The sequence below is a fragment of the Sturnus vulgaris genome, chromosome 1 (genome assembly GCF_052056855.1).
Source record: "Sturnus vulgaris isolate bStuVul1 chromosome 1, bStuVul1.hap1, whole genome shotgun sequence".
NCBI lineage: Eukaryota > Metazoa > Chordata > Aves > Passeriformes > Sturnidae > Sturnus > Sturnus vulgaris.
Genome location: NC_142243.1, coordinates 147,241,391 through 147,254,630, shown reverse-complemented (window position 1 = coordinate 147,254,630; position 13,240 = coordinate 147,241,391). Strand labels below are relative to the sequence as shown.

At 36.9% G+C, this 13,240-nt stretch overlaps 1 protein-coding gene across 6 annotated transcripts in view; it reads left to right on the top strand.

The window, feature by feature from the left end:
* Window positions 1-12,996, top strand: part of CYRIB (CYFIP related Rac1 interactor B) — a 96,978-nt gene extending 83,982 nt beyond the window's left edge. For all 6 annotated transcript variants that reach the window (XM_088179286.1, XM_014882124.2, XM_088179302.1 and 3 more), the window contains 9 exons: window positions 1,753-1,874; window positions 3,530-3,635; window positions 4,675-4,811; window positions 5,441-5,518; window positions 5,603-5,719; window positions 6,847-6,926; window positions 8,047-8,173; window positions 9,740-9,810; window positions 12,210-12,996. In XM_088179286.1, the coding sequence (XP_088035412.1) occupies window positions 1,753-1,874; window positions 3,530-3,635; window positions 4,675-4,811; window positions 5,441-5,518; window positions 5,603-5,719; window positions 6,847-6,926; window positions 8,047-8,173; window positions 9,740-9,810; window positions 12,210-12,273 (902 nt within the window). In that variant the 3' untranslated portion in view covers window positions 12,274-12,996. The remainder of the gene's footprint in view (window positions 1-1,752; window positions 1,875-3,529; window positions 3,636-4,674; window positions 4,812-5,440; window positions 5,519-5,602; window positions 5,720-6,846; window positions 6,927-8,046; window positions 8,174-9,739; window positions 9,811-12,209) is intronic.
* Window positions 12,997-13,240: the final 244 nt, after the last annotated feature.

The window sequence follows — 13,240 nt, the reverse complement described above, 5'->3', positions numbered from 1 at the left end:
TAAATAGGCAGGAGATGTTCTCAGCGTGAGACAATCCAAGTGACAAGTCTTGATTGCATTATTTAATACCACAATCTGGAATGCTACAGAGCTTCACGTCTTAGTCTGTATTTCACTGTAACATTTCATGTTCGTGCATGAACTGCTGCCAGTCAACTGGTGCTTCCCTGTCTGCTCTTTTCCCTCATTTTTTGTCTTCATTTCTTACAGCAGTCTTCAGCAGCTTTCAAAATTATGTGACCTTTGTGATGATCTGAAAAGCACTGGCCACTTTTACTCGATGCCTAATCAATGTGGTGCTCTTTTATTTATTTATTTTCAAAGGAGTGACCAGGTTCTTTTTAACCTGTGCTAATTCTTGATGTTTCTCAAAATACCAGTTAAACTGTTGCAAGGTCTATATATAGGCATATTTGCTAATAATACCCACTCTTTATGCATTAAACTATGAAAATAAGAGCTATTATGCAAAAATTACAGCAAAATCCAGGGAGGCAATGTATGTGAAATTTATTTTTTCCTAATACAAACTTTGTTTTTTCTTGTGTTTTTCTAGTATGTAACACTGAGATACTGTGGGAGTTTTATTTCAAATGTAAAGATGTACCTAACTTCCATGGGAAGTTGTACATATGGATCATGGAAAGAGCACTTCTAAAAAGACATTTTCCAGACTCTTCAAACTGCACAAAGTCATGAGGATATATTGTCCTTACATAGCTTTTGTATGTCTCTATAAAAAAGAATCTATTGTTAATACCATGATTTTTGGCATTGGAAATAATAGACTAAAATACAATGATATTTATTCCATAACATATTTTGCTGATGTTAACAGATAAGTGGGTTTTTTTACAAGAACTTTAGTAATTAACTTTTTTTTTAGTATGAGTCTAAAAGGAGCTAATCTTATAGTTTCCATCAGCCTTTTAAAAGAAAAAAATTTGGTTCAGGTAAACCATGTCTGAGATACTTGTCCTAGGTGATTGTTTTTAAAGGTTAAAAACTTTTGTTGATTCTTCTCAAAACTTACTTCTTACAAAATCACATTTCTTTAAAAATGTATATTTAGCTTTTTGAAATTATGACCCAATATACTTCTGGGAAGCCCTTAGCTAATTAGAAAAAAGGGTGAGACAGCTTATATCTTGAAAGACAAGGGACAAAAAAGAAAAAGCCCTACACAAGTTCACACTAGATTTTTTTTGTTCTAATAGTGAGATGAGTGCTGTAAAGAATATGTTTTAAGAATTAAATATATTTAGAAGTAAAATATATGGCTCCTTTCCCAAGCAGTTAAAGATGAGGCAGACAAGATGGAAAATAATCTGATGTAGTGTTTCTAGGTAACAGTAGACATGGACACCTCCTGTGGTATCTGCAGTGAGTGTGTCTTTTGAGTGCTTACCTAAGTTTCTTCCAGTGAGCCTCTGCTGCACCCCGAGGTGAGATTATATGATAGTCATAAAGACAACTCATCAGGATTTCTTCTCCTGAGTTTTAAATAAGTTGAGAAGATAGAATCCAGTGAATTTTTGGGATGGTAAATGAAGAAACTACCAAAATGGATACAATTCTTCAATTATATTGTACAGTTGGAGTTCCTTATACATTGTAGTAGCTCTTCAGAGAATGAAAATTCTTGATGAGTTGCTGCATGAAGAATTTGTACTGTAGGTGATGGTATGCCTATTGAATTCCATGTTGTTAAAAATAAATATATATATATATGTAATATGTTCTGCTGTTTAGATGCCCAACCTACAGAATCTGAAAAGGAAATTTATAATCAGGTGAATGTAGTGTTAAAGGATGCAGAAGGAATACTGGAAGACTTGCAGTCATATAGAGGAGCTGGCCATGAAATACGAGAGGTGAGCTAGTGTTACAACTGTGCACAACCTGTGGTTGTTCATTGTCTGATCCTAACCAAATACTGCTGGGGTTTAACTTTGCTTGCAGGAGCTGTTTTGGCAGAGCATGTTGTCTATTAAAATCACTGTCTTGAATTTCTGCTCTGGAATGTTTCTTTTTAACAGCAAAACAGATGTTGCTTGTTTCAATCATATTAATCCACATATGTAATAGTAAGTGATGCTTCTCAGAGTTTTTGGGGTATTATTGCTATTGATTTTTCTTTGTATTACCACATAAACTCTTCTTGAGTTAATAGTGTATTTGGAAAGAGCATGGTGTGACTACAGTGCAATACTGAGTAGTGTTGACATCTTCTTGTATGGTAACTGGAGAAGCCTGGTTTGGTAATCCTAACACAAAAGGCATCTCGTTTTCAATCTCTTTTAATTGGCTTTTATTTACTTTTATTTACTAAAGTAGATGTTTGGAACAGAAGCAAAGTTCTTGTACAGAATGTCACTCGCATTTTTTTCTTTGTTTAATAAAGGGTGAAATAAATATTCTCCCAACCCCCTTTCTTTCTTCCTCACATGCAGCAATGGGGGCTGCTTTCCTCATGAAGGAAGGAGTTACTCACTGTAACATACCCTTACGAATTAGTGTTAGAGAGGAGGAGTCTCTACTCACTCCATAGCAATTTGAGATATTCAAAGCCATTCACCTTTGAGAGTTTTTCTCTCCATGGAATTGATAAGGTAGGTTTAAGAAGGATAACTGTGTCACACAAAACTCTTAGGGGGGCAGACAGCTTACTCATTCTTCAAGGAAGGAGCATGTTCAGGGACAGGTTGTAGGATCAGGCAGCAATGTGTGTCTGCAGATGTCATGGAGAAAGGAGAGATACCCCTCTGAGAGGAGGCAGACATGGCAGGAAGGAAACTTTTTAGGACCAGAGAGGAATGTGCTGCAAGCCACAGCCCATGGCTGAAGCAGTTCTTGAAATCAAGAACTTCAAAGTGAAAATGCTGCAGGAGAGTTACAAGCATTTTTATTTCTGTTTTATTAGTATATTTGCAGTTGCTAACTGGAGAGGTTGAATTTAAGGTACTATATGCCTGTAAAGACTAAGTCTACAAATACATCCCTCAAAGCTGTGAATATGCTCTGTTCTGCTGGTGCTTCATGCTGATTATGCTTAAATGTTCCTAGTGTGATAGCCTGAATTTCACAGCAATTTTTTTCTTTGCGAATTTGGGAATTAGCGATAGATACCAACATTAAGATAATGCTTTGATCACTAAATTTTTTTGCTTGGAGTAAGCACAGTAAAGTTGTTAATTTTAATTAACTAAGTCTGGTTATGTAAATTTTCTTATCTGAGTAATTTGATTTTTAACCATTTCTTTATACTCTCTCCAAGTTGTTTTCCCGTTCAGGATGCTTATTTTCAACACAAATTTTTAGACCTTTTTGGAACAGACATGGGTTAGTACGTGCTTGTCTCTCAACTGAAAACTTCTTAGTAGGTAGATTTTTAATTATTAGCTCTTCAAACAATTGTCCTGCATAGGTGTTTTGGTTTTTTGTGTTTTCTTGTTTGAGGTTGCTTTGTCAGCAGTGCATCAGTTATTCCTAATCTAAGCATACTTTTCTCCTCTTTTTCTAATTTAAGGCAATACAGCATCCAAATGATGAGAAGCTCCAAGAGAAGGCATGGGGTGCAGTTGTTCCACTAGTAGGCAAACTAAAGAAATTCTATGAATTTTCTCAAAGACTAGGTAAATGGGAAGATGTTAACTTGTGGCTTTTTTCTCTTCATTAATTAGTATATTTGGCATATTCAGATGTGATCAAATCTTGGTCAACTCCTTTGTGGAAAAGAGCTTATATTGCACAGATTCCTCCATACACTGGATGACAGCAAACTTGCTTCAGTGGATACTTGAGTGAGAGAATGAGATCATCCTTGTTACTCTTCCTCTACTCCTTTAGTAACTCAAGAAAGCAGTAACCAGCTGATTGACTGGAAATTAGCAGACAAAATAATCAGGAATTAATTCTGTCAGTGTTTCTGATACCAAGAGTACTTAAAAGAGACTATTATTCCTCTCAAAACACCATACATAATTTGCTGTGTGGAAGTTCCTGATCTTGGTTCATACACATGCAATACTTGAGATAGTGATTCGTGCCTCTTCTGAAACTCAGTGATGTGGTGGCTATGCTGATAAAACCTATGAGACTTGTTTTTTAAAAACATTAAAAGTGAGATAACAACAGATGAGATTTCTGCTGTTATCTCACTTTTAATCAAATTTATTAACATAGCTTGTAAAAAATGTGTTTAAAACGTGGAAACTTTTTGCAGACAAGTTCTGCTTTTTTTTAAAATAGGTGTGGTATTTTTCTCAAGAAGATGAACAGGAAGCTGTATTATAAATTTATCTTAAATTAAGGCGTGACTTCTGCTTACAGTTAAATGCCACTTGTATTCTGTGTTCTCCTAATGGCTGAAGTCTGCTAACATAGGTTATTGAAATCTGTTCTACACAGCTGTTGCAGACAAAACTTGAGTAAAACTTTTCAAGAAGTTTTTTTTAGTGGTTGTCAGTGCTGATGAGACCTGGTCTGTACAGCAATTTGTATGTACCTGTGACAGCATTTGACACGTAGATAAGCAAGTCATGAAGTCCCTTTATTATTAATCCCCATGTATTTTGGCAGCTGTGTATTTTAAGTCTAGCATGTAGAATATCAGCCAGTATTGATAAAGCAGCAGGTGCAGTGGTGTTTCAAAGTCCTCTCCTGTTGTTCCAGAGGCAGGACTGCGGGGCCTGCTGGGAGCCCTGACGAGCACTCCATATTCCCCAACACAACACCTGGAGCGAGAGCAGGCTCTTGCTAAGCAGTTTGCAGAAATTCTTCACTTTACACTCCGGTTTGATGAGCTCAAGGTAAGAGCTTGTAATCAGAAGGGCTTGAAAAAGAAGCCAAGTCTGTTTACTGAAGCAATCTGAGTTGTGTTCTGTTCTGGAATAGAATGTGCAGTGCATACTCAAATATCCAATATGCTTCGCTTGCTCTCATGACCTAGAGTTAGATTAAACTAGAAAGCAAATGAAATATCATATTAGCTTTAGGCACTTGTTGTATTTCAGTCCACATTAATCATGTTTCTTCACTGAAATTTGTCATATCACTTGGGATAATGCTGCTGCTTTTAGCTTGTGTGCACCCACAGCCCAGCTATTTTCTTGCTAATGTGCAAAGAGCTAAGCTGAAATTATAATTAATTTACTGGTCTCATCCTTGGAGTCAAATTAGCAAAGCAATTTTTTTCAACCTACTAATTTCCAACTTGTATTTAGGAGACTGCTCCTTTTTTCATTCCTGTTAGAGCTTGTTCTGAATCTCAGAAACCAGAAAGGTTTATGTTGTGTTTACCAGTTCCCAGCATGTCACAGGCCTTTTTGCTTCACTTCAGGAAGTTGAATGTTTTCTTTTTGGGTGTTTATATTTTATGAAAACTTGTCCTTGCTTTTCTTGAATCTGTCACAACTCTCTTGCTTCCATATCTACATAGATGACAAATCCTGCTATACAGAATGACTTCAGCTACTACAGAAGAACTCTGAGCCGTATGAGGATTAACAATGTCCCAGTAGGTAACCCTTGGATAAGATGAAAAGGAGTCTTCTCATATCACCTCTCTTCTCCTTTCTAAACCCTTTCTTCTGTTTTTTAGGCAGAGGGAGAAAATGAAGTAAATAATGAGTTGGCAAACAGAATGTCTTTATTTTATGCTGAAGCGACGCCAATGTTGAAAACCTTAAGTGATGCCACAACAAAGTTTGTGTCAGAGGTAAGAGTATAAATTTATAACTTGGATAATGTGCTTCACTGCAGGGCCAGACATAATGGGCAACACAACCTCCACCAGACCTAATCTGGCATCTAGAAATAAAACTTGGGGTTTGGAGCCTCAGGAAATGTAATGTCTTTCTCAAATGCTCTAGAGTTAGGGACTCCAGCCAGGCACTTGGTGTACAGCCCCAGAAGTTAATAGATAGTGTCACATCACAAGTGATGACTTTCCTCAAACAGGGAGGTGGGACAGGTAAATATTTTGCCTGCATTGTGGTGGTGGTTTAGAGCAGAAATTTTGGAAAATTGAAAAGGAAACAGATTGATTCTCTCTGCTTGAAATAGGGAATGGAATTGAAATGTAGCTTCCTCTTCTCTTTCCCCAAGACTTTTGTCACACTGTGTAAAGTCAAGTATACTACATTATTGCAAAAGGGAGAAGGAACCCTAACTGGAAAAGTATTTCAACGTTTTGACACATCCGTAGTTATCCTTGACTGACTAAATAAATATTGGTTGTAAAATCCAGTCATTACAAGTACTGTGCTTGCCTTTTGGTATCTGTGATGATTTTTGGCTTACGTGCAAAGAATGCTCACTCTTTCTTAGTGGGAAATAATTGTACGTTACATGATTTATGAAAAGTTACATCTTTTAAAGATTATTTTTTTCCCTCTGAGTTCTGCTTTATGATTGAAATGCCTTAAGAAAACTATCCTCTTGTTTTAAATTTATTTGTGATGGTTGTCTACCACAATTTTGGGTTTTACTATTATAGCAGATGAATATATTTGGCTATAGAAATTTTTTGTCTTTGAAAAAGCAGGTTAGATGATTCCTTCAAAACTTTCCAAAAGTCTATCATGTCAAGGATGTGGTTCCTTGACTACAAACAAGCAGGCAAAATCTATGTGGTAGCCTTTGCTCTGTAAATTGCTAATCTGTATAATAACATCAAAAAAAACAAACCAAAAAACAGTGCAAGACTACCTGACTGACCATAGTTGTGTTGATGTGTTTAGTTGCTCCACATTGCTATGCCAGCAGATAACTGATTTGACTTAGATTCTGTAACATGGTATTTCATAGTAATTGAATTGTGGAAACTGTTAACCTCTTTTGCAGAATAAAAATTTACCGATAGAAAATACAACAGATTGTTTAAGCACCATGGCAAGTGTGTGCAGGGTCATGCTGGAAACCCCGTGAGTACAAACACTGCTTGGGTTGGGTAGGAGTCACCTCTGTTTCAGACCTGACTTGTGATGCATGAAAGAAATATAATTGGAGTAATTACTAACTGTGATGTTTCCTATTTACCAGCCTAGTTGTTTACACTGACATGAAACTACCATGTTTCATTTTTCCAGCCACACAAATCATGTGGTCTACTTTTCTGAACATATTAATATTTAAAAAGGGAATGGCTGTGGAAACTAGACAACCTCTTGGCACTCTTTATAAGTGGTTTTCTCATGTATAATTCAGAGAAATAGACTATTTGAGCACGGTTGCCTAGGGCCTCCTGAAAGAGGGGCTGTGGGCAATGCTCTGGATGGTATGTCCTTGCTGACTGGCCTGGCTGATGGCTCTAACAAAATGACAGTGCTCCTCTCAGGGGAATTAAGAGACAGCTTCTAGGCACGAAGGCAGTCAGTTGTCTTCTGTACATTTAAGAGGTACTGGGAGTATAACCGAAGTCAGACTAATCTTTGATTATTTTTTTAATCTGTTTCTTCTGTGCTCTAAATAATTTGCTATTGGTAAAATCACTGGGGTATGAGCTACGTCTTTTTAAATAAGTTTTTGTCCAAATACCACAGGACATTTATTTTGGAGTACATTAAGAGCTCCAAGCATTTATACTCTTACCCTTCTTAGGAATTGACTATAAAGTTTAAAAAAGCAATTAAAGGCTGTCCATTATCCTGCCCTGTTTTTTTCTAAGTCAGAAGTTTGAGTGTGTATTAGAAGGCGGCAGGGAAAAGTGTAGGAAGCACAGGAGACAAAGTTAATATGTATTGTTTTAATCTTTCTTATCTCTGAAAAAACTCAAATGGTGTAGAATTAGGATCCTGTTTTAGGTTTGAGAATTTTTGTTAGTCTTCAGGCAACTTTCTAAACAATCATCTGACTTTTGGCAGGTTATTGAAAGGAATAAAGAAAACTCTCCAAAGTTTGGGGTTGGTGGATTTGGTTTGGTTTGTTTGTTTGTTTTTTTCTGAGGATTTATAGTAGAATTTTTCTCTTTAATCTTAATTTTGGTGTTACTAGTATGTACTATTGTCTTGTGTTTCATAAATAATCTGTGTTTTTAAATTCCAGGGAATATAGAAGCAGGTTTACAAATGAGGAAACAGTATCATTCTGTCTGAGGGTAATGGTGGGTGTCATCATACTCTATGACCACGTGCATCCGGTGGGTGCTTTTGCCAAAACTTCAAAAATTGATGTAAGTTTACTGTTGCTAAATAATCTCCTGAGTATTTAAATTGTGTGTAGGCTCCTTTTCTGTCTTGCAAGTTCTAGTAGCAGATGTATACACTGGGTTGGTGCTAAAGACATAGCTGGGAGCAAAATATATATATTTAAGTAGTGAGAAATACAAATAAAGACTTCAGACATGTAACTGGGTCATGAAAAATCTGGTTTTATGTAATTCAAGTAGTGTCTAGAAGTACTTGTAAGCAGTGGTTGTCTTGAAAGGTCCAGATCAGAAAGTAACAATAGCCCCTGGCTTGTTCCTCACTGACTGGTGAATAGCTTGGTTCACTATCCATCACACTTTGAGTTTCTAACTTTCTACTGTTTGATAGTAAAACTGTGGAATACATCCTGTTAATGTGTGTGGTTTTATGGTTATTTCAAAGGGAGTATTAGCTATTGTATTAACTACAGTTGGCCATTATTTCACTGGCTAAATGTAATAATTCTTAATGGATTTATGATAAGCATGTATTTTTGCTCACAGTTCCATTTTTTTTTAAGGCTGATAAAGCAGAGCTTGAAAGTTCCTTGAAGTTATCATAGAATGGTTTGGGTTGGAAGGGACCTTAAAGATCATCCAGTTCCAGCCCCACTGCCATGGGCAGGGACACCTTCCACTAGATCAGGTTTCTTAAGGCCCTGTCCAGTCTGGCCTTGAACACTTCCAGGGATGAGGCAGCCACAACATTCAAAGTCATTCTCCCTCATCACTGCATGATCTTGTAAAATCTCTTTCCATCTCTTGTATCCCCGTTTAGGTACTGGAACATGCTCTGAGGTCTCCCCAGAGCATTCTCCAGGCAGAAACAGCCCCAATTCTCACAGCCTTTCCTCACAGGAGAGGTGCTCCAGCCCTCTGATCATCTTCATGACCCTCCTCTGGACTCACTCTGGGCACGGCAGTGTCATTTTTCTGCTGGTGACACCAGAGCTGGGTCCAGGTGGGGTCTTACAAGAGCAGAGGTAGAGAATCACCTCCCTTGCTGTGCTGGCCACATTTCTTTTGCTGCAGCCCAGGTCAGTGTTGGCTTTCTGGGCTGCCAGAGCACTTGGCTGGGTCATGTTGAGCTTCTTAATGAAGAACAGCCCCGAGCCCTTCTCCTCACGGCTGCTCCCAGTCTGTTCTCTGCCCAGCCTGTGTTTGTGCTTGGGATGCCCTGATCCAGTTGCAGGACCTTGCACTTGGAGTTGTTGAGCTTTAAGAGGTTCACAGGTCCCTCCTTTCCAGCCTGTCCAGGTCCCTCTGGATGCCTTCCCTCCCCTCCAGAGTGTCAGCCATTCCACACGGCTTGGTGTCATCAGCAGAGTTGCTGAGGGTGCACTTAATGCAGCTTTTTAAGTAGCTAAGCCAGTCTGTGATAGAAAGATGTAATAATGAAAGCTTAATTCCTTTTTAATATCCAGAAAATGTCTTTACACTGCTGCTATTTTAAGTATTTATTTTTGATCTTTAACATACTGAATATAAAACATTCCTGTAAACTTAGAAGATATTAGCATGGAAAAACCTGTAATTTTTTTTAACTCCTAGATGAAAGGATGCATCAAAGTTCTTAAAGATCAGCCTCCTAACAGTGTAGAAGGCCTTCTAAATGCTCTCAGGTACTCCTTTTTGTTTCTTGAGGTTTGTTTTTTAATATTTTGATGTGAGTTTTCATTAATTGTCCAGGGCATTTTCTTTACAGTGAAGTATTCAGTGGCTGTTACAGGGAAAGGTGAATGTAATTATTGGAGGCTTTTCTTCTAATGTGTCTTGAGGCCAGGATGAATGAAGAGACCTCTGTGATTTAACAGGGCTGTGAATTTGCAGTTGTTCATTCTAAGATAACTTTTTCCGTGCATGCAGGTTAAGAATGAGTCAGTATGGTCTGGTAAGTAGCTAGAAATTGTTCCTTTTCAAAAAGAACTAAAGGAACGAGTCTCTGCTGTAGAATAGATAAGACAAGAATTTGCCACATTAATTGGAGAAGTAAAGAAAAATCAGTAATTCAGTATATTAATCTAAGACCTGCTAATTTGGGTTGTAAAGCTGTATCTGTAGTCAGTCATGTATTTGTTGTGTGGGTGTCCAGCATGGGAGAAGTGGCAAGAAGTGCAAAAATGTGATAGGCAGACGAAATCTTTGTTCTTGTCCTTACTTGGAAAAGTATCATTACTTTGGTAACAAGTAACTCTAACTGGGTCTTGTTACTCATGCACTTGCTTGGAATGTGGAAGCTTTAGTTTGTCTTGTCTGAAATTGTGCAGTTGTGATTTTTTTCCATTATCTGTAGAGAAGCTGCTTCAATTTCATTTGCTGTCTTTTTATTTTTTATATCATGATGTGGTAAGGAGTTAAATAATGTGGTATTGTAGGTGGGTTCTTTTGCAAAGTTGTTTCAGATTCTTAGTTAAAATTTTAAAAATCCGTGTCTAACTTGAAACTTCATGTGATTATTTCCATGCTAAAATCATGTTCATCTCTGAATTTCATAACATGATCAGTCTTTGAGATGGTGATCAGTAAAAACACAGGCTTCTAGAGGGAAAATGCTGCATTAGCATTTATTTGTGACTAATTTATTGTGATTGCAGCTGGCATGATCACCAGTCTTTACTAGTAGTCCATTTTCCCCATCACTGTTGACACTGTAAAAGTACATGGAAGGTGTAGTTCAGGTGCTCACTGCACTGAGCAGTGACATTAACTTTTGGTTAATTACACAATTAACTTTGTGGTTAGCAGTGTAAATCCAGCCCATGCTCTCAGGCCGTGCTTTCTCTGCTCTAACCCTTTCCATGCATGGATGTTGTAACAGTCCTGGTTTTGTACATATGATTACTCTCTGGGTAGGATATTTACATCTTTTTTAAACCATGTTTGCAATTGTTAGGAAGAGATGCAGGGGTGAGCTGCTGTGTGCTCATGTGATGAAAACGAGGTTCAAGATGTCATCGTGACAAATTAAATCCAAATCTAAGTCTTTGATTCTGGAGGAGTGAGAAGTCCTTGGGTTTTCCCAAGAGACAGATAATGTGTTTCAAAAACAAATGGCAGGTGGTATGGATTTTGGAGAGAGATCAGCTCTTTGTAATTTCAAATTCATCTGAGTGTTGTAATCATGTTCAGCTTTTTCACTTGGGCAGAATACCAAGTGCAATAACTTTTCAGGATTTCAGAAAACCTTAGGCTGCTTGTTTGTTGAAAGTATAACTTACCAAAAAGTGCTGAAATCTACAGTATTATTAACTTCTAAACTAAAAAGTCATTATGTATTTGTCAAGTGAACAAGTAAAATAGTACTGCAGTTGTAGATAACAATGAAAGTGCTAATTTAACATGTTAAATTTAAATTATGAAGTAAGTTTTATTTGCTTTTAGTAAGTTTTAGATGATTAGTTAGGAAGGATGATCAGGGAAATTAATCATACAAAAAGTCTACAACGAGGATATATTTTAAAAATAGAGATAGCTAAGTTTTTTATAGCGATATGTGTGCTATTATCCTTGAGAATTTTGAAAGGGGAAGGAGCTGAAATAAGCCTGTATAAGCTCTTCAGTTTTACCAGCACAGTCTACTAAGCAGGAAATTAGGCTGAAAAGTGATTAAATCCATTGTCATTGAGGGATCCTAGGAAGGTTTGGTCGGTGGAAGTTTTGAAGAAGAGTTTTTCAAGCTGTCTTACTTGAAGATGTTTTCCTGTGAGCAGAGCCCTCAGTCTGATGGATAATTACCTATCACAAATGTACTGTGAGTTTACTATGAAAGCCAATGTCCAACTGAGGCTTATTTTGAGTTCCCCTTATTGTAAGGCTGCTAGATGATAGTTCTGATTGGTAATATCATTTTATGATCAGAATGTATGGCTTGTGTTCTCGGTGACCATGGAGTGGGTGATGATCCATGGCTGAGGGTTTTGCTCTGGTGCAGTCAGGTTGAGCCATAAGCAAAGAAATTACACATTTGTAAGCTAAAGTGTAATATCATTTATGCTCATCTTGACTTTATTTCTGTGTTTAGGTACACAACAAAGCATTTGAATGATGAGACTACCTCCAAGCAAATTAAATCCATGTTGCAATAACAATTACCTGGAATTCGCACCTGCTGTAGACAGTATTCTGTAATGACTGAGATGCACAGATTTTTTTTTTTAGTGATTGCAACTACTATCTCGTTCATTCTTGCTTTTTATTTTCTCTCTTCCTGTTTACTCTTTTTTTTAATCACTTTCTTGTACCTAAGTAAGCTCAGACTTCTTTTCTGTGCCAAATCAATGAAAATTATCAATTCTGGAAAGTACTTCTACTTTTCAGAATAGCCATCCTAAGTGGCAGCTAATTATGCGTTGCATTTGGATTTCTCTGTACTGGGGAAAGATTTGTGACTTGAACTAAATATTTTTAAACTTGTGTTTTTTTTTCTTTTTTTGAAAAACTAATATTTAATATTGCTTCTTCTGCATGGCAAGACTGCCTACTTCTGCTATTTAAAAATTCCTTGATGACTTCATTTTCTATTGCAGCTTATTTTCATGTGCAACCATGAGGAAACTAAAAGCAGATTTGTTTAACTGTGTTTGTACAAAATGGTACCCAACACAAAAGTTTTTTTAAATGAGTAAAAACTGTTTTGTTTAAAAGTTACGTTTGCATTTTGACTCATTTTTGTAAGGATGTATGTTGTATGTTTAACCTTTAATAACTAACGTTAAACTGTGGTGTGTGCGTAGCAAAATTACGTATGCATGTTCATGTCAAATGATTGGCTGTGGATAAGATAATAAAATCAGCTTTCATTTTTCTAAGTGTGGTTTGATTTACCAGTATTTTGAGTGAGATGTCTTCGTGCCCTTTGGATTTTTACAAAAAAATAAATTTATAAATTTTATATAGTGAAAACTCTGCTGTTTCATTACCAGTAACCAATTGCCTAATCCACTGATTTAAGCCTAGTGTGTTTTAAGGTTCTTGCTCTCCACTCTGTGCTGCTTCCCTCTCCCTGATAATTATTACTCAGGTAGGGTTTGTGGTAGGGAACTTGGTTCAATC